This window comes from Vipera berus (genome assembly GCF_964194415.1).
Source record: "Vipera berus genome assembly, chromosome: 1".
NCBI classification, from domain to species: domain Eukaryota; kingdom Metazoa; phylum Chordata; class Lepidosauria; order Squamata; family Viperidae; genus Vipera; species Vipera berus.
Window position 1 is genome coordinate 205903096 of NC_138202.1, and position 26994 is coordinate 205930089.

The 26994-nt window shown below is 38.3% G+C and overlaps 1 protein-coding gene across 1 annotated transcript in view; it reads left to right on the plus strand.

Moving 5' to 3' along the window:
- The window catches only part of RANBP17 (RAN binding protein 17), a gene marked incomplete at its 5' end in the record, with an annotated part of 216120 nt that extends 189460 nt beyond the window's left edge, over positions 1-26660 (plus strand). The window contains 3 exons of the mRNA XM_081343844.1: positions 16901-16999; positions 22046-22173; positions 25941-26660. Of these exons, the coding sequence (XP_081199970.1) occupies positions 16901-16999; positions 22046-22173; positions 25941-26037 (324 nt within the window). The 3' untranslated portion in view covers positions 26038-26660. The remainder of the gene's footprint in view (positions 1-16900; positions 17000-22045; positions 22174-25940) is intronic.
- Positions 26661-26994: the final 334 nt, after the last annotated feature.

The following is a 26994-nucleotide window of genomic DNA, read 5'->3' on the forward strand; positions in this document are numbered from 1 at the left end:
AGTAGCAGCATACCAAGAAACGGTTTATAGATTATCAAGCAATTAAAAATTAGTCTGCTTGGCCAGGCAAAACACTAATATAGGGATCGTAGTATTCCATGTGATCTTTTTCAAAATTAGTAAAATTTTGAGCATCTGTTTGGATTTAGAGAAATGCTTGCTGTCCCTTATCTTTTGTGGCTCTCTTTATTATTTCCCCCCCCCTTCGAGGGGGGGGGAATGCCAGCATGATAGAGTGGTTGTTGTTTTTTTCAAGCAGTGAAATCTTTTCAGCTGACATTTGCAGTTGCTTCTGCACTAGACTGCCATTCAGTAAGATAGCTCCACTAGCTTTTGACAGAAATGGGAAAGGGACAAAGTGGTAATAATAGATAATTAATATGTGCACAATAGGTCATCTGCACTGCTGTGTAGCAATTATGCAACTTTGAAGAAAGCTGGACTTTAAAAACCAAATCAGATTGAAATTTGTGTATTTATAAGTAGCCTAGGTTGAACAGAAATTAGCACTATATGAGCTTACATAAAAAAGAGAGTAATGTCAGTCCAGTCTCTCTTCTACATTGAGGGCGTTCTCCCTGCTTTTCGATATGACTATACACTGGAGTTAGGTTAGAAAATTATACCATGAATTCCCAGCTCAACCCAGAAAGTTGTCCCTTGGACTAAGAAAAAAAGATGTGATTCTCATACTTGAGATAATGGGGGGGAAATCTGTGGATAAACTTTCACATAATTAAATTACAGTAACGAAACACAATCTAACAACACGATACTGTAAGCCTTCAAACCCAAAAAGACAGTCACATCTTTGGATGCCTAATAATCTTTGGATGGCAGCTTTTACTTGTTTTAAGTTATAAACATGTTTAAGGTCGTATCACCTTAGGTTTTAGGATATTGTATCTCTGTTTACAATTTTATCACATTTATTTTTTTAAATTTTTTTTAAGAAAAATGAAGAACAAAAATATAACAGCTGTGAGCCAAATCAGCTGAGATTTAAGTGATTACAGAACCAAAAAAAGCACCATATTGAATGAACTAAAATTCAATCCCAATGCCATGTATTTTATTGTTTGACATTAATTTGGGCTTTTCAGCATTGATTGATAGCTTAATATCATCAATAATTTTAGAGAAACTAACCTTAACAATACATGTAAAACCATTACATATTGATTGCTCTGCTTTTGCGCTTAAAACAATTTGCATTTCTTACTCATCTTGACAGTAACCCTATATGCAAAACTATAGTCCCAGAAGTTTTGAAGCAGATATAAGGCAAAATCTGGGTAAAATTACAACATACCTAAATTGTGAGCACAAAAGTTTACAGAATAATCTGCCACTTTATTCCAAAGTCTTTTTGTTGATTTTTCTAGCCACTTAAATCATTTGCATCTCTTAATACAGGGAGTTAAATCACTCTGGTAGGAATATTAATGGCTAAATGAAGCATATTAAATAGTTAACAATACAGTTTTGTGGGCAGCAGGAGTGACATTCACAACTGTGGCAAAGTCAGTGTGGATGGAAATAAAAAGTGTATAATTCGGCTTTCAAAAAAAAAGAGAGAGAGTTGCTAGAGGTGTCAATGGGACGAGGTGTGCCCTCAGGCTAGGCAGCTGGTGTCTATATGCTTTTTGTTTATCAGTTTCTGGTTTTTGTACCCTTTAGGCCCGCAGATGAAATAATTGCTCCTACAGGGTCAACTGCTGGTCGAAGCAAAGTAAGAAAAGACCTTAGCGTTCAACCACGTCAGCCATCATTTTAGCGCAGCTGGCACCTGCTACTGGTGCACAGCAGGAGGGTTAAAGGTCAAAGAGGCAGTTGTTCTAAACTCAGTGATGGCTTAAAGGGACTTGTAGATTAATCTGCTTTATTAACTTCCGTATATTAGATAACTATTGCTGTGAATGAAAGCATGTCTTTCTGAATAAGTACCATCACCTCTTTCCCTTTTAAATTGGCTTTTGAGTAATGAATATTAAATAGAATGCGTTTCAAGGGTAATTAAATGAAAACATTAGGATGCTAGTGTTTGCATCTTATTTGTAACTTTGTTCCATATTTATAATGCACTGCTTGATTTTGATACTACATTTGGAGGAATACTAAGTGCAGAGAATTTAAGAAATACAGCTCCTTCCTGTTAATCCAGTAACAGGAGTTTTCTCTATAGGTTTTCTTGATGAAATTATAATTCTAATGAGGCTGGCATAGCAAAATTTGTTTCTTTACCTAGGACTTCTTTAGCAAGTTTATTTCTCTCCTCTGAAGATAATGAAAAGTTTGGAAACTATTTCCATTTTGACTCCAGAATACAGTGGATGTGGCCAAATGGCAAGTTAAACATTTAATTGAATTCTGTTTCAGCTGTTGATCATGCGCCCCTGTTTTCAGACACGTTATCTGCCTTCCTCTAAAAAACAAAGGTTATTTATTTTGTAAAATGTATAGAAGAGATTTCATATTCGGTGTCTGAAAAACAAATTGCATAGCAAGATTGTGTCTTTCATTCCTAGAGATTTTTAATTAGCCGACCATTTTTGAACGTATTTTCTGCTTTAAATGGAGCTGTTCTATATAGATGACATCATCATATAGGTAATACATAATCAGTTTCTGATAAAAACTATATTAAATCTATGGAAACAAGCCTTTAGGTTACTTTTATGTTACATTTCATCCTACGACCTGTCCCTTTTTCACGCTCAGGTTGAATAAGAGTTTAAAGTAAAATCTGCTGAATCTGTCTTCATACCTTAAATAAAGATGAGTGATCTGTGTCTTCAAGACTACAAATTTCCCATGAATATTTTTGCGTGGTTTTTGAACTTTGCCAAGTGTGGTCCCCCCCACAGGCTATTGTGTAGGAAACAAGGAGAGAAGGAAGAAACAAAAAAAAAGAATCAGGGCAAATAAAAATTAAAACAAGCAGCCATACTTATTTTTGCTCCTCTGTTTATCCCACCAACTTGTTTCTCAACCTTGGGAACTTTAGATGTTTGGACTTCATCTCCTAGGATCTCCCAGCCAGCATGTTGAAGTGAGAATCCACACACTTCTCAAGGTTCCCAAGGTTGAGCCCTGTCCTAGCTTTTGTTTAGATTTAGATTTAGATTTATTGAGATTTTTATACCGCCCTTCTCCCAAAGGGACTCAGGGCGGTTCACAGGGCATAAATATAAACAACAGTACAAACATTAAAAGATAATTAAATTAATGCCCAAGTTAAAACCAGAATAATAAAACAAACCTATAAAAACCCAAGTACCCCCATCAGGCCAGACCCGCTAGTTCAAATAAATGGGTCTTCAACCCGCGACGGAAGGATCGGAGGTCTGATGCCATCCGGAGCTCAACCGGCAGTTGGTTCCATAACGCCGGAGCACCCACAGAGAAGGCCCTCCCCCTGGGGGCCACCAGTCGACATTCCCTGACAGGAGGCACCCTGAGGAGGCCCTCTCTGTGGGCGCGCACAGGGCGGAGGGGAGTCGACGCCGGCAGCAGGTGGTCCTCGAGGTATCGCGGACCCATGCCATGTAGGGACTTAAAGATCATAACCAAAACCTTGAACCTTACCCGGAAGACAACTGGTAACCAATGCAGCTCACGGAGCAAAGGTGTAACATGGGAGTACCGGGAAACTCCCAAGACAACTCTCGCGGCCGCATTCTGTACCAGTTGGAGCCTCCGAGTAGTCTTCAAGGGAAGTCCCATGTAGAGAGCGTTACAGTAGTCTAGGCGAGAGGTCACGAGCGCATGAGTGACCGTACACAAGGCCTCCCGGTCCAGATAGGGCCGCAACTGGCGCACCAGGCGAACCTGGGCAAAAGCCCCCCTAGTCACGGCCACTATGTGATCCTCCAAAGTGAGTCGTGAATCTAGGAGGACTCCCAAGTTGCGAGCCCTATCCACAGGGGGTAAAAGCTCACCCCCCATAGAAAGAGGTGGAACATCCCAGGTGTCTCGGGAAGCCGGAATGTACAGCCACTCAGTCTTGTCAGGGTTGAGTTGAAGTCTGTTTATTGAGTAAGCCTCTATAGGACTCCACAACTTGTATCTTTGTTTGCCTTACATAAACTATGTGTAGAGGAGGACCCTGCTGCTGAGTTATGTTCAGTATCTGTGAGGCTGTATTGTCATTGGAGCAGCAAAAATAGAAGCCTTTAGTTCATTTCATATGAACTGACAGAAAGGCAATCAACTTTGTTTCGCCATGAAGAACAATACTCTGTTCTGAAGTAAACATTTTCACGAACATCAGCTAAACAGAGGAATCCAAGAAGATTAGGCACATTAGTAGTAGTTACAGAGAAAAGAAATATCCAGGAAGATTTAAATCCTTCAGTTAGGCTGTGAGAAATCATGTGGAATTATGAAATAAAAAAGATTATGATTTCTTTTTATTGTGCAATAAGTGGGTGTGATAGCTACCTTCATGACGTCTGTATTTCATCTTTCTGGTTAAGTACCTCAGCAGTCATTTTATGAGAATATGCTTTTAAGTTGCAAGTTAGTCACAGTGCAAGTTTTAGAACAAAGAGTCCAAAAACAATTCTAAAACAAAGAGACTGTAAGTGGCCATACTGAGAGATGCAAATTTCTAGCATGCCTCTTAAATACTACTTTACTTAAGGATGAATTTTTGGAAGCTGCTTTGCTCAATAAGAAATTTAAAACTTATGCAGCTCTGCTAAATCTTTTTACTCATCATGGTTTTTGCAGGTATAAGTAATATTTAGTTGTATATACGGAAATGATTAAAGGTTGATTCCAAATGGGAGTTGCTACAAAGTAAGGACTTACGAGATGGACAGGAGAAATAATCCCCACATCCTTTCCTTCCCTACTCTTGTTTTGAAAATGTGTTCCACAACATTGTACCTTAATTTAGGCACTGCATTTACTTTCAGCCCAACCAGATGATGAGCTGTAGTCCAGAGTACCAAGAAATATTTGTGGTTTCAGCAACCTGATAAACATAGTCTTTCTTAGGACAATTTCTAATAGAAAAATAGAGAGAAATTCCTTTGTCATTATCATACACTGAAAAAAGGATGTCATAGATTCTGTACCCAATTATGAGTGAAATGGGTAAGGGAGGTTCCAGCAGAAGTTTAGGGACATATGCAAAGTGATTGGTTGTCTAAAATAGTGCTTTTCTGGGAGCCTGCTGCAAAGTCCATTGTTAGAAAAAGCAGGATAGGCTAGTCTTCAAAAGAACAGGCTGCCTGCACCTTTTCTCCTCTCAAGAGACACTTGTAACGGATGATGCTTTTTTTCGCCCTTCTCATTAATCACATGATAGTGATTGGGTGTCCTCCTAGATTCACAGCTCTCCTTGGAAGATCATATAGGAGCTGTGACTAGGGGGGCCTTCGCCCAGGTTCGCCTGGTGCGCCAGTTGCAGCCCTATCTGGACCGGGATGCCTTGCGTACAGTCACTCATGCGCTCGTGACCTCTCGTTTAGACTACTGCAATGCTCTCTACATGGGGCTGCCCTTGAGGACTACTCGGAGGCTTCAGGTGGTGCAGAATGCGGCTGCGCGAGTGGTGGTGGGGGGCTTCCCGATACTCCCATGTAACACCTCTACTCCGCGAGCTGCATTGGCTTCCGGTTGCCCTCCGGGTGAGATTCAAGGTACTGGTAATGACCTATAAAGCCCTAAATGGCATGGGTCCGGACTACCTACGGGAGCACCTGCTGCCGGCATCAACTTCCCTTCGTCCAGTGCGCTCCCACAGAGAGGGCCTCCTCAGGGTGCCGTCGGTCAAAGAGTGTCAACTGGCGGCCCCCAGGGGGAGGGCGTTCTCTGTGGGCGCGCCAGACCACTGGAACCGTTTACCGGTTGAGCTCCGGATGGCTCCTGACCTTCGCTCCTTCCGCTGTGACCTAAAAACTTACTTATTTGAACAAGCCGGCCTGGTCTGATGGGAGTGGGGTATTTTAATATTAATTTTATTAATTTTTATTGTAATTTTGGGCTACACTATTTAATTCCTTCTTAAATTTTGTACATTGTATTTTTTATTGTATTGCCCTGTACACCGCCCTGAGTCCTTCGGGAGAAGGGCGGTATAGAAATTAAATTATTATTATTATTATTATTATTATTATTATTATTATTATTATTATTATTATTATTATTATTATTATTATTATTATTATTATTATTATTATTATTATTATTATCATCCAAAGACAACAGTGCTTTCCAATCCCTGAAAATTCAGTGCAGACACATTGGGAGTAAGTTCAACAAAGACTTGTGCTTGAATTGCCCAAAGGAGAAAACCGTTTGATCAAGTGTCCTTAAAGAATTCATCATAATCTCCAATATGTAGCATGACGTGCCCTGTCAGGAAATGACGTCTGTGAATTTTCAGGCTGAAGAATGCCAAACAGCAGCCCAGCCGGCTGCTCACTGCATCCTGGTTGCCGTCAGTTATTCCAGCCTTGTGGGAGAAAAAAAATCTGCGCATTGAAAATCACAGATGGGTACAAAGTTTGGAAGCATCTGTCATTTGCTTTGCTTACCCAAACACTGAGAGATTTGGTGGAATATTGAATAGATAAGAGCAAAAATAAATAAATTCCGATTTTGTGTTGCTTCACGATGAGCAGCATCATGAAGCGGCACAAAATCAGTATCCCAAAATTAAAATAAAATAAAGCAACCTAGAACTAAGGAGAAATTTCCTAACGATTAGAGCAATCAACCAATGGGACAGCTTACCTTCAGAGGTAATGGATGCTCCGTCCCTGGAGACTTTCAAAGAGAAACTGGACAACCATTTGTCTGAAATAGTATGCAGTGATGGCGAACCTTTTAGAGACCCAAGTGCCCAAACTGCAACCCAAAACCCACTTATGTAATGCCAGGTGGGCGTGGCCCATTGGGTGGGCATGGCCCATTGGGTGGGCGTGGCCCATTGGGTGGGCATGGCTGTGGTAACAGCAGACTGGATGGGACTAAAAAGTTCAATCAATCAATTCCAACTTTGCAAGATCTTTTTTTCCCCGTGAGAAGTTGAAATTGATTGATTGAACTTTTTTTTTTTGCACACGGCGGAGGTCTAAAGCAAAAAGGTTTTATAAAACCCAGCTGAAGGCCTAGGACTGGGGCAACGGCGCGCGTGCCCACAGAAAGGGCTCTGCGTGCCACAGGTTCGCCACCACAGGTATAGGGTCTCCTGCTCAAGTAGGAGGTTGGACTGGAAGACCTCCAAGGTTCTTTCCAACTCAACTCTATTATTCTGTGTTCTATGCATGTGGCTGATTCAGGCAGACCTATCTTGACTTTCATAAGAGGAAGTCTCAGCAACATTATCTGGAGCTGAGTTAATGCAGCAGCAGTAGCACCTGAGAGTCTTGTCTTACTATAAGCTCTATCTCTCTAGACTTATTTTGACATGGAGCAGATGGATTATAGCTATCGTTTTTTTAAGAAAGTCACACTTCTGTTTCCTGTCTCCCCATTTCAGTTGGATTTACTTTCAGATTAAAGGCAGCCATTTGCCTTAATACCTTGTCAGCTCTTTCATAGGCTTGACAGCTGTCAATACTGTAGTAGCTGTAATAAAACATAAGAGATGATAGAATACTGGCTTTTTAATCAGCGAAGAAAAACTATTATATATTATTTGATAATGTAAACTGAGAAACATAACTAAGTCTGAGCGCTATTGTCTGAATGTCTTCCTGAATCAAGGAAGAAAATAATTGGGAAATGCAATTATAATTGCCTTATATCTGAACTGATTGTTTTCCCATCTCTTCCAGAGGCAGGCAGGTTTGGGCAGTCTTTTCTGCATAGTTGCACAAAAGCCAGTCTCACTATTCCCTTTACACTCCCAGAAACACTTTACAGTTGTGTCTTTTCTTTTCTGGCTATAATAATATCAGTAGAAAAAGCCATCTCAGTTACATTAAAGTCACTTTAACCTCAAGAACATAGCATTGTGGGAAGAATACAATCGTTTAAAGTTAAAGCCTGTGTGCATGTATGCACCCAGAGTGCAGGGGTATGTGTCTATGTATGGGGACCCGGTGAGACTCTGACCTATTGACTTATGTAATTTGAGGACCAAAAAAGATTGCCTGCTCTTGATATACTTTGTTCAGTCAGGATAGTGTGAGCCGTTCTAGTAAATCGTACCTCTTTGTCTTTCATCCTTTTAATTAGAGACGCTAGGCTTGCTGCGTTCAAAATGCATAGTCTTTCTCTGAGTGATAAGCAGAGATAATTCTCACACAAACAGAACAAATAAATGGATACCAGAACTGGCTGTTACCAAAAATTTAAAAAGAAAACATATGAGAAGTGCTCATCCCATCCAAAAGAGTTTCACTTCCAACCTTTTACATAAAGATAAGAGATGAGATAAGAGAAACAGGTGGCTGGATGGAGCCACTGAAGCAGTAGGCGTGAGCTTAAATGGACTCCAGAAGATGGTAGAGGACAGGAAGGCCTGGAGGAATGTTGTCCATGGGGTCATGATGGGTCAGACACGACTTCGCAGCTAACAACAACAACAAAGAGAAACAGGAACAAGAATTTAACCATTCAGTGTAGTAAAAATAAAACATGCATTTGATATATAGCTATCACTGGAATTCCTTCATAATGGATTTTAGCTTTTCTATAATACATCAGAAATTCTTAAATTTCTAATATTAATATTTCTAATATTCGTCTGCTTTCAGTCTAGCCTGCTGGGGAGAAGTCTGATAGCCATGTCCTTTTCAAGCTCAGTCCTTTTCAGTATACCTAAGCCTAAATTAAAACCATACTTTTAAACCATCTTTTTGGGTTGCAGTTTGCGCACTCGGACTCTAAAAGGTTCGCCATCACTGCCCTAGATTTTGTAAATTCACAGAATTGGGAATTGTGGTTTTTTTTTAGGATAAAGGTCCTTCAAAGATATACTAAATTCTATTGTACTTCCTTGTGACAGTTTGTCTCCAGTTTCTATGCCTTAACATCAAACCACAATTCAACGAGAGAAACATCTTTTTCAAAAATTAAGCATCATCCTATCTTTGTCCTCATTCCTTTCCTTAATCTAATAATCCACCATTAAGCCATTCTACTGTTGAACCAGAGGGTCTTTCATTAATTTTGGGGGAAAAGTAAAGAAACTGATAGTGATTGGGGTTTTTTTTCTCTTCCCCTCTACTTATCTATGCTCCATTGATAGATTTGCTTGCTGCAGAATAGCTGTCTGTCATTTTCTAAACCTTCTGCATTTCAATTCTTTTTGAATTCATTGTTTCCTAATACCTTCCAATGTACTACCGCATATCCGTGTATAAATAATGTGTTGCTTAAGATAAGGACGTCTTATATCTAAAGTGGTTTACAGAACATAAGGTGCCCACTCTTTTGGCCTTCTGGAAGAGCATTAAGACCTGGCTCTGCCAACTACCCAGAGGGGGCCCAAGAGTGGTACACAGCCTTTGGAGTGGCTGGTTCCTTGAGCATTCCCTCCCCACTTTTTAACAATATTTGTATATTTTTCATTTGTTTTATGCTCTCTTTGATTGTAAATCTACCAGTGATTTAAATAGTGAGTTGGGTGGTGTATAAATTTGATTGATTGATTGATTGATTGAAATCAGCTCTTATCAGCTGGTTTGACTTCAAGATGTCATAATGTTTTTTCTCAAGGTTTACATTGAAAATTTTTGACTATCCTCTATGAAATATTCTCCACTTTGGAAAAAGGACATTATTTATATGACAAGTTACAATTATACAAGGTAATGCAAGACAGAGTAGCAGTTTTATCTTCTTTTTTTTAATTGAAAAGTTTTACAATACATTTTTTTAACAAAGCAAAACCCCTCCCAACCCCCTCCCCTCTCCCCAACCCTCCCCAACACCTCCCTCCCTTCCCCCTCTCCCCTCCCCGACTTCCCAGAGCTCAATACAGGGTATAATACCAGTTTTATCTTCATACACCCTAGAAACAAATGAATGAAACAAAAGTTACAGTGAGACTTTTTCTCAGAGTATTAAAGGTAAATTAAATAATGGTTCCATATGTACATTCTGTTGGGTCCATCTTGCCCAGTAGTGTCTGTGACACACGCAACAGCTTTCCAAAGCCTCAGGCAGAGGAATATCTTTACCCCTGAGATTCCCCCCCCCTTTTTTTTTTTAGTTGCCAGGGATTGAAATTCGATCTTCTTCAGTCTGCTAGGAGGATTTTGTTCTGTTCTGTTCTGTTTTTGGCCTGTATTGGTTAGAAGAGAAATGTTTTAGCTCTGAGCTGGACAGACGTCAGGCTTCAAGGACCAAGGTTCTTTGAATAGGATCTAGTGCAAAATAGGAAGAACAATAGAGTATAGAATTACACATTTTATGTAAAAATGTCATTTTTTCCCCTCTATAAAGGTATTGGACAAACTACTTTTTTTTTGCAAATTCTCCACAAAACATCCAGATACTTTTCTATCATCTGTTACCTATCCTAAATAAATATTTCCTGTATGTAGGAAATTTCAGCATCAACATTGTTTAAATTATTGGGGAAAATTTAGTAAATTATTGATGAAATAAACAAGCCTTACTTCTTGATTCTCTGATAAAAGGTATGATCCTCATTAACGGAAATAAATGTTGAAATGTAAAAGAGTGAAGAATTTATGGGGAAAAAATAAAAATTTAATGACCCAAGTGTTTGCTTCAGTACCTTGATGTTTCCATACATTGTGTATGATGATTCCATGTAGTGACATTAATTTGTTCAAGAAGCTTACATCTAATGGGACAGATCAATTCCAAACTAATCTGTTTCAGAAAATGTTTGCCAGAAGCCATTGTTACTTGCCTACAGGTGAAATATTTCTTTTTATTTACTGTGTATAGAATTCAGGTATGAAGCTTGGTTGCTAGGATCATAGAAGAGTCATCAGATGCTCACACTGGCATTGTATCATGAGAGCCCCCATCTGTTTTCTGAAGTGCTATGCATTAGCCCAGTGTCCACTGGGGCTTACATTCCCTGTAGTATATAACTTTCTTTTGTTGTAGAGGTGCTAATGACACCTGTCTCTTTCAACCAATTTTCCAAGAAAAGTCCTTGAATTTGGGCCTTATTCAAAATCTACTTTGACCCGGTACTAGACTGCATGTAATTCCAACCACCCACAACCAGTGTCAATAGATTTAATAAGGTTGCCCGGTGATGAACAATGTGTGGGAACTATACACAGCAGTTTGTGATTGATGCAATTGTTAATATATACTAATAGGGAATTGAAGAATGGACTGCTGAACATATTGAACTGTCTCATACTGATTTATATCATATGTTCTCTATCCAAACTGGCCTTTGAGCTCCTAATAGAGTTTTCCTAGGCTTGTTTGTGAACAGCCTATCTCGAGGAAATTATCCTGCGATGCCTAATTGCAAACCATATCAGAGTCACTCAGTGAGGAAAATGGGTAGTTTCTAAATGCAATAAATAAACAAACAAACAAACAAACAGATAAAAATATGGTCTGCTACTGAGACAGAGGTTTGTGTCATGGTTCCGACAGATGAAACTTTTCAAAGAACTTCGAGGCATTGTTTTCCTTAAAGAATCTTTATTCGAGTAGCATAGCATCGGCATGTACATGGTCGAAGCCAAAATCTGAATTCCCCTCCCCTGAACACATAGTATCAAAGCACAATTCCCTCCTCTAATTAACAGTCATAAATCACATTCTCCAATTAGTTTGAAATGCAGGGTTTTCCTCCAGTTCTCCAACCCACCATTTCTTATCATCTCTTATTTCAAAAAAACTTGATTCTCACACTACCACAATATTGTTATGTCTAACTAACTCGCATACACATTCTTCCTTCTTCCCCCCAGTATCATCTAATTCTAACTCTAAGAGTAAAACATAAGAAGGAAAATGGCTGCATCTCCATATGTTGTCAAAGCAAGAACATCCGATGTTAGCAGCGTTGACAAGTTTGCTTATGGGGATCAGTATATGGGGATCTGCTTTGCAGGAGCTGTTCTTCTTTTATTTCTGTTTCAGCTAGTGATAGTTTGGGTGATGAGCTTGAACTTCTTTGCTAATTGTAAAAGATGACACATTGAGATACTTTTACATCCTTATTATAGTGGATAGGAATTATGAGAACCTCTATATTCAGTAAGAAATTATCAAAAATACAGTACTCTGATTAGGCTGGAAGGATTATAAAATGCAGCCTATTAACCTATATTGCAACCAAGTAAATACGATAATATTCCTAGTGCAGACTATTAATCTATAAGGTTAATAGGCTGCCCTAGGAGTATTGCCCTATTTACTTGGTTGTGATATAAAAGAAACTGCTACCTTTTACACTCTGCTAACATGTTTAATTTCAACTCTGCCAAGTATCGAAAGCTTCAGTCTATTTTACCAGAGAAACTGACCTTTTATTTCTGGAATAAAGAGACCTACCTTTCATCAGGGTTCAATCCAGAGGGCAATGCTCAATTCTGGATCATTCACCTATGAAAAAGACAGGCAATAAATTCAAATTTTTCATTTCCTTCAGGTTTTCTTGACTTGTGAACTATTCAGAAACCTTTTATCATGGTTGCCTTCATCTGAATCCTTTTGAATTTGTTGGTACCTTCATAAAATATTATACTCAAAATTAGACATGGCATGTGCTCTCCCTCTCCAAGGTCTTAAGTGGAGCAAAAGGAAGCTCTGTTATTACCTCCCTTACCTTGTATATTGAAAAGCAGCCTACAGTGGCATCTTTCTCCTCCTCCTTTTTTATAGCAACAACATCAGAGTGCTAACTCAGGTTTAAAATGTTCCACGTTAACCCTGTACGCACATGCACATGCAAAAGGTTCATTTGTTTCCTAATTTTGTTCATGTTCTCCACTGATTGCAATTTTTTTTCCTGAATTTGCAGGTTTGTCTCCAATTTAATTAGTTTCCTAGAACCTAGTAGGAAGTTGAAACAAGGGCCTGCTACAACATCTGGATTGTCATTTTTCCTCTCAGGGGGCATCCCTTGGTGGGATAGCCTATCCTCCATGATACACCAGGCAGCCATGCTAACCTGTCTCTTAAAAACTCACTTTTTTTTTTAATCCCATTTATATCCCGCCCTTCTCCGAAGACTCAGGGCGGCTTACAATCTAAGCACAAATCAAATGTGCTAAGCTAAAGTCCAAAGTCACATTTGTCCTTTAATAGTTTGTTTTTATTTCTTGGGTTTTTTTTCCAATGTTATTTATAAAGAACGTTCAAAACAGATTTCTGATTCAGGCTTGGTAAATTCAAATTACGATTCCAATGGAAATGAATTTAGACTATTTATTAGCCGTACAAATTACTCTGCTGTTACTATGATGTGTATGTTTACTCACAGCAGTAATCTACCCTGTATTCATGTCTATTCTGGTTTCTATTCTACATTTTTATTTTATTCTGAATATTGTTATTATTACATTACATACGTCTTGGGTATATTTTCAAATAAAAGATAGAAATAATTTGTTTACTTAATTTATGTAAAATACATATATTTACTTTTTGTATGCATTCTGCTTTATCTCCAACACAGTCTTCTATGCAATTATATATTGCTTTTATTTTGGAGGCTGGTGTCTTAAGTAAATGGGTCAGCACCTGGCTAATCTCTTTTTAAATATTTTCTCTGAGCTAAAAAAACCACACCAGTTTATATTTCAGCTTGGCTAGTTATCAACTTGTCAAAATCACAGGCCAGCAGCAATCTTTTAATTCACATTTATTATGCACTTTGTATTAAGCTCATAATAAAGGGGAGCAAAATAATTCTTGTACATGATGGTATCTTCTTAAGTTTATATATTTCTTTCAAAGCAGATTACATTACTGGATGCTTCAGAAAATGGGCAAAATTAAATGCTGATACACAAAATCAGATATTCATTCAGAATCAATTAACATCTCATGGGTAATAAAGAGTGGGCATTTTATTTCATAGATGGATGGTAGTAGTCCATATAAAAAGCAGTGGCAGAGTTTGAAGACTATGGATCTGCTTTAGATTCAAGCCATTGATGCCTTGCCTACTGTTACCTGCTCTTTTTCCTGTAACAGCAACATCTTTGGAAAATGGTGGTGATTCTTTCCTAGACCTGAAATTTTACAACAGTAAAACATTGTAGGATGAAACAGGCACTCTGTTTCACTAAGCAGCTTCTAAATTCTGTAGACCAGAGACAAACTTTACACTGCTTATCTAAGATCAGGTGGAAATGAAGCCAGTTTAAGAAGCCACCATCCAGATTTCAAACCAGACAATGAAATTGGCCAATACTCTATGCAGACAGTGATAAACACAAGCCGCAATTGTTGAATTCTTAATCCCTCCCATTTGTGCTGAAAAATAAGCACCAGTAACTTTCCTTTCCTCAGGTAGGTCTTTGAAGACTTGTTCTGATTTTCATGAGCAAACAGGTTCCAACAGAAATGGATTCATACATTTGGAAGAGGTCTTCAAAGTCATCTAGTCCAACCCCTTTGCACTTTTCAGTGGTCCACTATTGGAGGAAAATACCATACATATGGGACTTCAGCTAGAAGGGTAAATTGGAATCATGGAAGAAAAGAAATCTTAAATTTTCTTCATCTGGAAATCTTCAGGTTCCAGTGGAATTAGCTTTGTTCCACTGAAACTAAAATAAAGAGGCCAAGATAATTTCCCCACAATAATGCCCAGGGGGTTTATGTGGTTTGTATTCTTTCTTTCTTTCTTTCTTTCTTTCTTTCTTTCTTTCTTTCTTTCTTTCTTTCTTTCTTTCTTTCTTTCTTTCTTTCTTTCTTTCTTTCTTTCTTTCTTTCTTTCTTCTCATACAAGTATTAGGATTCCAACATCTCCCTCACTATTTCCTGTTTCATTGGTTCTGATGAGAGCAGGGTGCCATATAAATTGTGATGATTCAAGGCTTTCTGATATGCATTTGTGTGGGATTTAAAAAGAATACGTGGCAGACAAAGGTCTGCAGGTTCGTTTTGTTTCTCCTACCTCAGGTTAGGAGTAGTTTGTTACCTGGGCTGGCTGAAGATGTTTATAGCAAGTGGAAAGGAACCTTGATTCTTAGCAGAGCTGAATTGCGGGAACCCAGAGAGAAGTTGGCTAGATAAAGCAATGGATTTCTGGAGCTGGTCTACCAGCTGCCCTCTTCAGGAAATGGCTTACTGGAAAAGAATTCATCATTTTCTCTCTTCGCCCCACGCCCCCACGCCACAGCATCATCTCAGTTTTCAGACTTTCCACCTCAGCTAAAATGGAATTACTTTCCCCAGTATCTACAATCTACAAGGCTTTTGCCACAATGTCCTAAGCATGTTGTTGAAGTTCAACAAGCCAAAGATGTCCTATTTGTAGCCAAAATCTGAGACTGTTACACCTATGTTCCCAAGTAAAGAACTGATTTAAACAAATTAGTGCAGGTTCGAGTCCCACCAGGCTCAAGGTTGACTCAGCCTTCCATCCTTCCGAGGTAGGTAAAATGACCCAGATTGTTGGGGGCAATTAAGCTGACTTTGTAATAATGCCGCTTGGGGGTGTGTGAAAGCCCTAATAAGCAGGCATATACATAGAATGAAGGCTACTGCTAAGCTTGTAAGCCGCCCTGAGTCTTCGGAGAAGGGTGGGATATAAATGGAATTAAAAATAAAATAAAATAAATGAATTATTGCTGGGGAGAAATATCCTATTTAAAGGTATTGTGGTTTTACAATAGGAATTAGTCAGAGATGTTCCCAATTTTTTTCCCAGGTAATCACCACAACGAATGAATTAATAGATGGAATAGCAGAGACCCATATACAATCTAAAAGCAACGAGAAGTATATTCTTTGGGGGGTTTTTTATCTGAGCTTATAGTACTAGAAGATTTGATATCAAAATAATGTACAAGTGTCTTTATTTCCCCATAGGCAGATTTTAAAAATTATTTTAATATTGGGGCATGTATATAGAGAAGGCATTTTAGCATACTGCATACGTGATCCATTGTGTCACTTTTTTATATATAAAAGCTGCAGGCTTAAGATTATGGCTCGCTCTCCACATGTTCCAGCAGCAATAAAGTGAAGCCTTGATTTTATTCTACAGTGTACTTTTTGTGCTGAAGTTTCAAGTAATCTTTGATAATTTCCTTGTTCTGAGTGATTTGCAGGGCTCCGAATATCTCTTTTCATTTAGTGAAACATGTTGTTTGACTTATTCTTGGGCAGTTATTACAGTCTGGCTTGCAGTGTGTGGTTGGTTCTCTAGGGACTCAGTTCACTGTTACTTCTTGGCCTTGGAAAAATAATTTAAGGTTTTTCCACATTTTCTTTGTGTTTGATATTGGGTTGGATGCTTTATTTATAACAGAAGTATGTTACAGCTTAATGGACAGATTTTATAAGTGTAATACTCTAAACCTGATTAAGCATTATCTGCTGTTTGTGCTAAGGATACTGTGCTGACAGTGTGAGCGTTCCGGGTTTTTGCTTGTTTATTCTGAACTGTTTCCAGAGGCAGGCGTTTAAGATTTCAGAACAAATTATGGAGAATGATAAAAGTATCTTCAAAATCTTTAGCTACATCCTGACCAGAATTGATCAGGTATTTCTTAATAGGCTGTGCAATATTTATCCGAAGGGTAACAAAAATTGATTACTGACTGATTTAGGAATAATCTTTTTTTTTTTACAAATCCTTGTCTATGCGTTCTCTCTTTAATATTTTGTAAATTCCAGAAGAGCTTTGCTGTCTGTTTTTTAAGCCTCATACTAAATAAAAATTCCAGAACTGTAGTCAAAGATGTATAATGAGCATACTGAATATTTTGGCACATACCTTTTTCTGAAAAAAATATTTTCTTTCTTCCAGATGATGTCTATCCTTATGAACACTATAATTTTTGAGGATTGTAGAAATCAGTGGTCTGTATCAAGACCACTCTTGGGTCTCATACTTCTCAATGGAAAAGTAAGTATCCCATAGCTATAAATGGCACATGTCTATTTGTGGACTTAGCACTGGATTCTGCTAAAAGAAACTGAATTCTTTATCCCCTTTTAAGGGAATTTGAATGGAAATGCTCAAAGAGTGTAAACTTGAACTCGTTGCCCTGTTCTGATTGCAAAAGCTGTTGAATCGATTGCCTTCCTTAAATATGAGATAAATATACATGATTTGTCTAAGATGAGTATCATGAGACTTGGTTTATTTCCACACATACAGAACATCGCAAGACATTGTCTGCATTTTGAAGCTGTTATTTCTATTATTATTGTGAGAGCTCACCAAAATTTCCATTATATTAAGAGCTGCTGGGAGAGTGCACATCCTCATTCGTCTCCAGTAATAGATAATCCATTGGAAAGTTTCAGTCCTAAATTTGAGTGGAAGTCAGATAGGATCTAACTCAGATTGCTTCAGTCTAGTGCTTGTTATTATGTAGAATAAAAGAGGGTAATCAACAGTTCCGTTGAGAACTCCTAAAGCTGAGATGTTGTATGTTGCATCTCAGCACAGTCTTTTTCTTCCGCAGTGGTAGAAGAAAAATCCAATAATACAAATCAATTACTTGTGATAAGCAAGAATTAAAAGAGGAACTATATAGATGATTGGTTAGCAGCCATTTGAATTTATTATGACCTGGCTGGAAAGTTTGATCTTCGGGATTGAAAGCATATTTTTCTTAAGAAATTATCATTTGTAATTTGATATCGTCCTCTAAAGGAGCAACTTGGCTATCAGCCCATGCTTTCATATAGTGTTAGGTTATGGAATTGTGATCCCTGCCATAGTTAATAATAATAATAATAATGTAAAGTTGAAAGGGACCTTGGAGGTCATCTAGTCCAACCCCCTGCTCAGGCAGGAAACCCTATACCATTTCAGGCAAATGGCTGTCCAGTCTCTTCTTAAAAACCTCCAGTGTTGGAGCATTCACCACCTCTGGAGGCAGGTTGTTCCACTGGTTAATTGTTCTAACTGTCAGGAAGTTTCTCCTTAGTTCTAGGTTGCTTCTCTCCTTGACTAGTTTCCATCCGTTGCTTCTTGTCCTGCTTTCAGGTGCTTTGGAGAATAGCTTGACTCCCTCTTCTTTGTGGCAGCCCCTGAGATATTGGAACACTGCTATCATGTCACCCCTCACCCTTCTCTTCATTAAACTACACATACCCAATTCCAGCAACCGTTCCCTATATGTTTTAGCCTCCAGCCCCCTAATCATCTTGGTTGCTCTTCTCTGTACCCTTTCTAGAGTCTCGACATCTTTTTTACATCGTGGTGACCAAAACTGGATGCAGTATTCCAGGTGTGGCCTTACCAAAGCATTGTAAAGTGGTATTAGTACTTCACTTGATCTTGATTCTATCCCTCTGTTAATGCAGCCTAGCACTGTGTTGGCTTTTTTGGCAGCTGCAGCACACTGCTGGCTTGATCAGTATTACACAATATTTTCTCTTAAATGTTTCATATTGATTATTGAGTAGTTCCGTAAGATTGGAAATGATCTCACATACTCAGAGCAGCCTCCTCATTTACTCTTCTACCTTGCAAATAAGTGTCCTTTCCTTTATCTTTATGGAACAAGCTGGCTCACTCTATACTTAATGTACACATAAACTTGTTTTGATGTTGGGTATGTATTTGTCTTAAACCTGTGATATAGTTCATTTGGTTACTGTCCTGGGGATTGTTCTGTACCAGCCTGCTACCGGCCCTGCAGAAAAGGCAGGGACAACCCCTTTTACAAGAAGGCAAGAGGCTGGAACTAAGCCTGCCAAATTTATGGATACAAAAGCAAACAGAACACGACACAAACCATGAAACAGGAGCTATTCAAGCAGTTGCCTTCAGCAAACCAGCCCTCCCACGCATTCCCCTTTTATACAGTTCAGGGCGTGGCTTCTCTCTGCCTCCTTCCGAGGTGCCCCATTGCCTTCCTCTGTTTACTCCTGATTGACTGCCTCCTGCGTCAGGCGTCCTTGAACAGGGCCAGCTGTGGGTCATCTTCATCCACGCTGTCAGGCTCACACAGCTGGGTCTGCGTCGTGACCAGGTGGGAGGGGCCTGGCTGAGGGCTCTCATCAGCAAGCTCTTCAACACCCCCCTCCTCCTCTGAGTCGTCCGACCCAACTGCCGAACCCACAGGCTGACCCTGAATCACAACAGGGATAGTTTAGACCCTCCTATGTAATGACGCGGTGGCTCAGTGGGTTAGAGGACTCTGAGTTTGTCGATCAGAGGGTCGGCAGTTTGGCGGGTTGAATCCCGAGTGCCGCGTAACAGACTGGGCGCCTGTTACTCGTCCCAGCTTCTGCCAACCTAGCAGTTCGAAAGCACGTAAAAATGCAAGTAGAAAAATAGGGACCACTACGGTGGGAAGGTAACAGCGCTCCGTGCGCCTTTGGCGTCTAGTCATGCCGGCCACATGACCACAGAGATGTCCTCGGACAAGCGCTGGCTCTTCGGCTTTGAAACGGAGATGAGCACCGGCCCCTAGAGTCGGAAACGACTAGCACGCATGTGCGGGGGAACCTTTACCTTTACCTTTATGTAATGAGTGTTTTTCAAAATGCTTCATCATGCTGTCCTGTATTCAATCAAATCCCTGCACCCTGAGTCTCTCAGAGAAAAGAAAACAAAAATTCTGAAGTTTCCAAGTTACTATTAAAACCTTTGGGAGTTTTTTTCCAGCCATTGATATTCTGTCTTGATGACTCCAGCATTTTTCATATCATTGAGTTTTGCAAGGGTTGCCTTTGGTGTCGGGACTTCAAGCTGAAGTTGGATACCAGAAAGAAACCTGCTTCTTTCAGTACAGTACAATACAATATCAGCTATTCTGCACATGTACAAGCTTGCAGTGGATGCTAAGGGATTGTTTCTGATGATATTGACCTAGAGTGTTCTCCATACTTCAATGCAAGTTCTGACTTTATTCCAAATCTATTTATCTCCTGGGCAGTCACAAGTGGCAGTGCATTACTGCTTTGGAGAATGAATTGTCTATACAATAAGATGGTGCTGGGAAAAAATAAGACACTAAGATTAGCAGCAGCCGCATACATTAAAATTCAAACTGAAATCCCAGCTCTGGTAGGAAACTAATAGAAGGAGAAAATATATCAAGTATAGAAGCGCCGTCTCATCATTCACCTGTGCTGAAGGATCCAATTTTAACCATATCCAATAGCACTGTCATTCATCTTCTTGGTGTATTATTGTGATTTAAATCCAAGCTCCATACGAGAAGCAGTTCTTTTAAAATGATTGAGAGGGAATAAGGGCAAATTCAGTGTTTAGAAAAAGTTTATGACATCACAATATTATCCTTTACAGATGGAAGCAATATTTCCTACTTTGGGAGGAAAACTAATCATTTTCTATCTGCCCTGAGTCACTGCATCATTATAAAAGGTGGAAATAAGTAGTCTTATGCATTCCCAATCTTGTTCTTGGCAACACTTTTGCTTAGCCAATGTCTCTGATTTATAGTATTAAATATTAGCCCGGCTCTATATTAATTATGTGTTTTTGATTTTAGCAGCTTTAGTGTAAGAAGGAATTAAATATTTCACAAGGAAATATAGCTGTGCAATCATGAATAGTAAGAAATATGAGACTAGCATAATTTTCCTTCTTCTGGAACAACATTGCATTCTAATGATCATGGAACTGGTTCATTGTAAAATGTATCTGCGTGGCATTATTTATCTACAAATCCTGGGCAGATTCTGAGCTTGCCTGGTTTAAGAATGCAGTGTGGGGCTGGAGGATTTTAAAATAATCTATTTATTGAAGATATAGGTGACAACCAGTAACAAATATGCTTTGTGCTTGTAACATTCACTGCTATGATTCCTTAAAAAGTCAGCCGTATGGTAACTGGAGCCAATTTATTTCAGTTTTGTTGCAAAATTAGATGCTATTTGGAGATATGTCTTTCTCAAGCCAGTGGCATTTTTGTGGAAGTACATTGCTTGATTTCTTTCTGGAAAATGTGCAGTGACATGGGGGAACTGCAGTAGATTTTGTAATGAACCTTTCCATTTACATTGCTGACTTTAAATTATGGAAATTTATGTTCAACTGGAGGACACCATGTTGACGATGTCCTTGGTTTTCAGAGTTGTTATTGCTATTACACCACATGTGTTAATTTTCAAAATTTCTAATCTAGAAATATTCTAGGATACTATTTCTGGATTTGCATTAGTAAATCATTGCTCTTTTTAAATAACTTAATACTATTACAAGAAGTCATTAATGCCAGGGGATAAAATGAAATTATAGAAGTGCTAAAATTTCCTCTGTAGTACAGCAGTCCTAAACCTTTCCAGTTCTGCAAACCAGGGGGCGGGGGGGGGGGGGAATGGTTTCACTAACCTGGTACCGGGCCTTAGCCCTGGAGTTAGGCACCCCTGCTGTAGTGGTTTTATTGTTGGGTTGGTACAGAGGAGATTCAGGTTCCGAATCTCCCTTTGGGCCATTCTCTCTTAACTCAAACTACTGCACAGGGAGATTGTATGAGGAATGAGCAGATCTTATATATGTGCTTAGATATAAATACATACGGTATCAAATAAAAAGAATGCTCCTGCTATTCCTATTATTTAATGTGTAATATAAACCATCTTTTAAAATTCTGGCTCTGACTTGGTGTCTTTTGATTTTTGTATGACTTAAATGCAACTAGCATTTTCTGGGCTGTGTTCCATTAATCTTGTCCTTTTTGCCCTGTTGGCACTGGGATACAAGGGACCTACATATTTTTCTCAAGCTGTTGTTTTAATGTGGCTTAATAGGTGAAAAATATGTGTGTGGATGTCCCAGCGCCGTAAGTTGGATTAAATCATCTTGAGACAACTTCCCGCCGTAGAACAGTATCATCTTGAAAGGCAGCAGAAATTAGGCAATCATTCTCCCCAAACTGAACTGCTTTGTAGTCAGAGTTTGACAATCACTGATCCTCTAAATTCAGTCATTTTTATTGTATTATTTTGCCCATTGTCTTGTCAGTACTTCAGTGAATTAAGGGCAAGTTTGATAAACAGCCAGCCTTCTGAAAAACAAGAGTTCCTTCATCAGTGCTTTAGAAACCTAATGGAAGGAGTCGAGCAAAACCTGCTGGTAAAAAACAGAGACAGGTAAGCCAAACAAATATCTAAAGCTAAAATGATAAAATTTAACATGCATTAACTTTCATTTGGGGGGGTTATACAACATGCGTTAAAAGCTATAAATTAAGGTATATTTTATTATTTATTGCACTTATATTCTTCATTTTCTTGGAAAGCTTAAGGCACTGTCTTGCGGTTTGGGGCGGGCGGAGGATTTCAGCTACTTTCTTCCACAGAAGAAATGATATGATGCTGGTTAGCCTGAGAAGGGGCTGCCTGAAGCCGTTCCCGTGGGCTTCATGGACAACTGGGAAACATTTCCTCAAGAGGATATATATTTCTATACTGCTGTTTCTAAAATGGCATTGTTCAGTCTATTTAATACATCTTTATCATTCCTAAAATACTTGTGAAACAATATAAATGAATTCAGGAAGGGGGAAAGGTCTTCAGCACCTACAAGTGCTCCTCAACTTACAAATGTAATTCAGCCCATAATTACAATTGTAAATTATTGCAGTTGTAAGTCATCATATGACTAGACTCAATTTTTCAGCATTATTTTGTGGCAGTCATTAAGCAAATGCAGCAGTCATTAAGCAAATCCATTTACCTAGTGGGCAGGTTTTGCTGGAAGCCAAAAGTAAACCCCGAAACTTGCAAAAAATAAACCCATGGTCACGTGACTCAGGATGCTGCAAACAGCCATAAAGGTCAGCAATCCCATAACCATGAGGGGCTGTGGCCATTGCAACTGTAAAATCGGGTAATAAGTAGCTTTTAAGGGGTCTGTCATAACTTCAAACAGTTGCAACTCAAGGACTACCTGTACTTAAAAGAATGTAGGCTTCTCAACAATTTGGGGGAGGGGGCTGTATTCCAGAGAACTGGCACTACTACCAGCAAGAAGGTCTGCCTTCCAAGTAATTGCAAGTTGACATTCTGAGAAATTGTAGCAGAGTCTGGTGATTGACCAGGTCTGTGATAGTGAAAGAAATGAGGCAGGTGTTCTCTGAAGCCTTATATATTAAAAAAAAAGCCATGGCTCGCCTAAGTACGGTAAATCATTGGCAGTCATTGAAGGTGCTTCAGTATGGAAGTACATGGGCATAGTCAGAAGCCTAGACCAGCTTCATCTTCTGAATCATACTCAAAGGTTAATCCCACATAGATCAATATAGCAGGAGGTTACTAGTACATAAGCCTCAGTAAGGCAGATAAGCAGTCCCTATCCAGGGAAGACAATAGTTGATATACTAGCCAAATCTGGAAGTAGGTATTCCTGCCTTAAGGTCACCAAGATCTCCTATAACACTCCAGGAGCCAGAATACGACAACTTACCACAGACAACTTGCTGTGGAACAATTCATCACAGGACATTTCAACAAATACAAAACCTAAATTAATTTCAACAGAACTATGGCCAATAATAATAAAGTCAATCCAGAAATACAAGAGTTGCAATAATTTCGATGGAAACATGGTCACCAATATTAAAAGTAACTGAATGAAATGATTAATACAATGTTGAATTGTCCCACGGTGAGTTGGCATGTGGCAAGTTAGCCTAGAGACCCTCCAGGACCACCCCCAAAACTATATAACTTTCCTTTCTAAAGGAATGCAACTATTTAAAATAAGTGCGTTTCCCAATTCCAGTATTCATCCACTATGAGATCTCTATCAGTATCTCATTTCATTGGTCCAGTCACTTTACCTAGAGACTTGATTCAGAATATGGACATCTCTTTTTATTCTACAGGACATGCATGTGGGAAATACATTACATTTAAAAAAAGTAATCCCCATGTGATTTCTCATTCTTTCATATTACATATATATTATTATTCTGAATGTCTTCAACACTTTTCTGTAAAGCAACTTCCCAGAAGTGATATGGCCTATTTTTGCTGTTCTCATAATATTTTAATGCAAGTGATAATATCAAAAAGATTAACCGCATTGGCACTCAGCAGGTAATATAAGAAGTCGCTTATAAGATGAGTGATCATCTGGAAGTAACTCTCTTTTTTACAAGCAATGTTACTTTGATAAAATATTTCATTCTCTTTCGAAGTTAATTTACCCCAATCCAGGGCCCACCAGAAGAACAGAGGAATAATCTTTGACCGTTGACCATGGTATCTCAAACATATGAAGGATGTAGCTCAAAACATCTGGAGACCACCTGGGTGTCTACACCTAGAATAGGAATAGAATAGAATAGAATAGAATAGAATAGAATAGAATAGAATAGAATAGAATAGAATAGAATAGAATAGAATAGAATAGAATAGAATAGAATAGAATAGAATAGAATAGAATAGAAATAGAATAGAATAGAATAGAATAGAATAGAATATTTATTTTATTTTTATTTTAATCCCATTTATATCCCGCCCTTCTCCGAAGACTCAGGGCGGCTTACAATTTAAGCACAAACCAATGTGCTTAGCAATAGCCTTCATTCTATGTATATGCCTGCTTATTAGGGCTTTCGCCCCCCCCCCCAAGTGGCATTATTACAAAGTCAGCTTATTGCCCCCAACAATCTGGGTCCTCATTTTACCTACCTCGGAAGGATGGAAGGCTGAGTCAACCTAGAATAGAATGGAATGGAATGGAATGGAATGGAATGGAATGGAATGGAATGGAATGGAATGGAATGGAATGGAATGGAATGGAATAGAATAGAATAGAATAGAATAGAATAGAATAGAATAGAATAGAATAGAATAGAATAGAATAGAATAGAATAGAATAGAATAGAATAGAATAGAATTCTTATTTGCCCAAGTGTGATTGGACACACAAGGAATTTGTCTCCAGTGCATAAGCTCTCAGTGTACATACAAGCAACAAGTGATAAATCATGATCATAATCATAAAATACAATTATTATAAATCATAAGACACAACACTCAGTGATAGTCTTAGGAAACTAAATAGCCAACATAAATCATAATAGGATATTAATAAAAGCAATCAACATAAATCATGATATACAGATAACAAAGTTATAGTCATAAGCTAAGGAAATAGGTAATAGGAAAGATGAGAAGGATAATAGTAATACAGCCCTACTATATTAGGTGGTTTGAAGTGGTACAGATATTGCCTGGAAAGCTACACTAACATTAAACTGTTGAAAATTTGTTTCCCACAGTGTAATAGAGGGTTGATGACACCAAAGTCTAGTTTTTAGTTATGGAGAGAAAATGTATTAAATACATAAGGAGCAATCATATGAATTCGATTGAATCAGTGTAATTTGAATCTAGGTGTCACCAAAGATAAGCGTTACGCCCAAGAAAGCACATTCTCTCATAACCCCTTTCAGTTCTCCCAGTCTTTTAGATCCTCAAATAAAAGTGGTCTGAGGAACAGAAAGAAAATGTTTCACCCGTATTGGATCACCAGAAAATTCCGTTTTATGTTGTGCTTTTATTTTGTGAGCTATCCAGGGACCTTGTCCCAGGAAGCAGAATAAAAATATAAATAACATATATTTTCCATTCTTAAAACCCTATTAAAACAAAAACTGTAAGTCAAACCATGATGCTAAAGGTGTTCAGGAAACAATTGAGATAGGCTTGGCTGGTATAAAAATATGGTATACCAGTGCCAGTAACTGGTAATTTCTGATCGTTTTATAATAGATGCCAAACAGATATCTGTATTTTTGTTTTTAAGAATTCTATCACTTTTTTGTTTGAGGTATCAGATTGTATTATTATTCTAAATGATTCAACTGGAAAGATATTTTACCTGTTTATAATCACTTTGGTTACAGATTCACACAGAATATGTCCATCTTCCGCAGAGATGTGGCTGAAACCTTGCGTTGTGAGGGTGTATCAGAATCAAGCAGTACAGAAATGATGAGCTGATACAAAGCTGGAAATGTGTTTAAATAATAATGAACAGACATTGAAGTTGGGCACCGTTCTATATTGCTGAATAGATTTTGATTTTCATAGAAAATATTTTTTTAAAACTGCCTTTTTATATCTTGGGCATAAATGTAAGGATTTGTAACACCGGGAACAATTTAAAAACAAATGTGACATAAAAAAACCATGTTGCGTTTCCTTATCCAGATTTCCAACTCTTTTTCTTCGTTACATGGTACAGAAACAGAGGTTAACCAAAGAACAAAATAATATATGTATTTCTCTCCCTTTGAAATGGCAGCTGTTGAGATTTTCAGTTCCAAAATTCAATTAACGCAGTTTCTCAAAATTCCTTTGAAGGGCAGTTATAATATCATCCATTTCTCATATTTTTATTCAAGCCTTCAGAATGACTGAAAGCATAATTTTGCAACTAAATGGCTACATGTACCCCCTCCTTTTTTTAAAAAAAGGTTAATCGTAAATACACTGTCAATAAGAAAAATATTAACAGAAAGAAAATTTGTTGACTTAAATAAAAATGAAAGTGCTGAAATTGGTACTTTATAAAACTTACAAATGGGAATACATACTTTAGTAGAATATTAATAAAATGTTGTTTCGCACACATGCATCTCAGGTGTTTCATTCTAGGAAAAATGTCGTATGTGTTTTAAATGGTAAAACATTGTACAAACAGGCTGTAAATCATTTGCTACAATAAACAGCCACCCAATAAACGCATAACACACTTTCCCCCACTAAAATATTTCATTTGTGTGCCAGAATACGTATTTTTGTATGTTAAGCCCTGCCTTAGGGAGGTTAACAGAACACAAGTAGAACAACTCATATCTCATAATTCAAGAGCTGTGGTATTAATTACTGATGAAATGCCCAAATGGCATTTAGGCTATGCTAGACTAACATTTCTATCACAGTAACCTTTGCAGG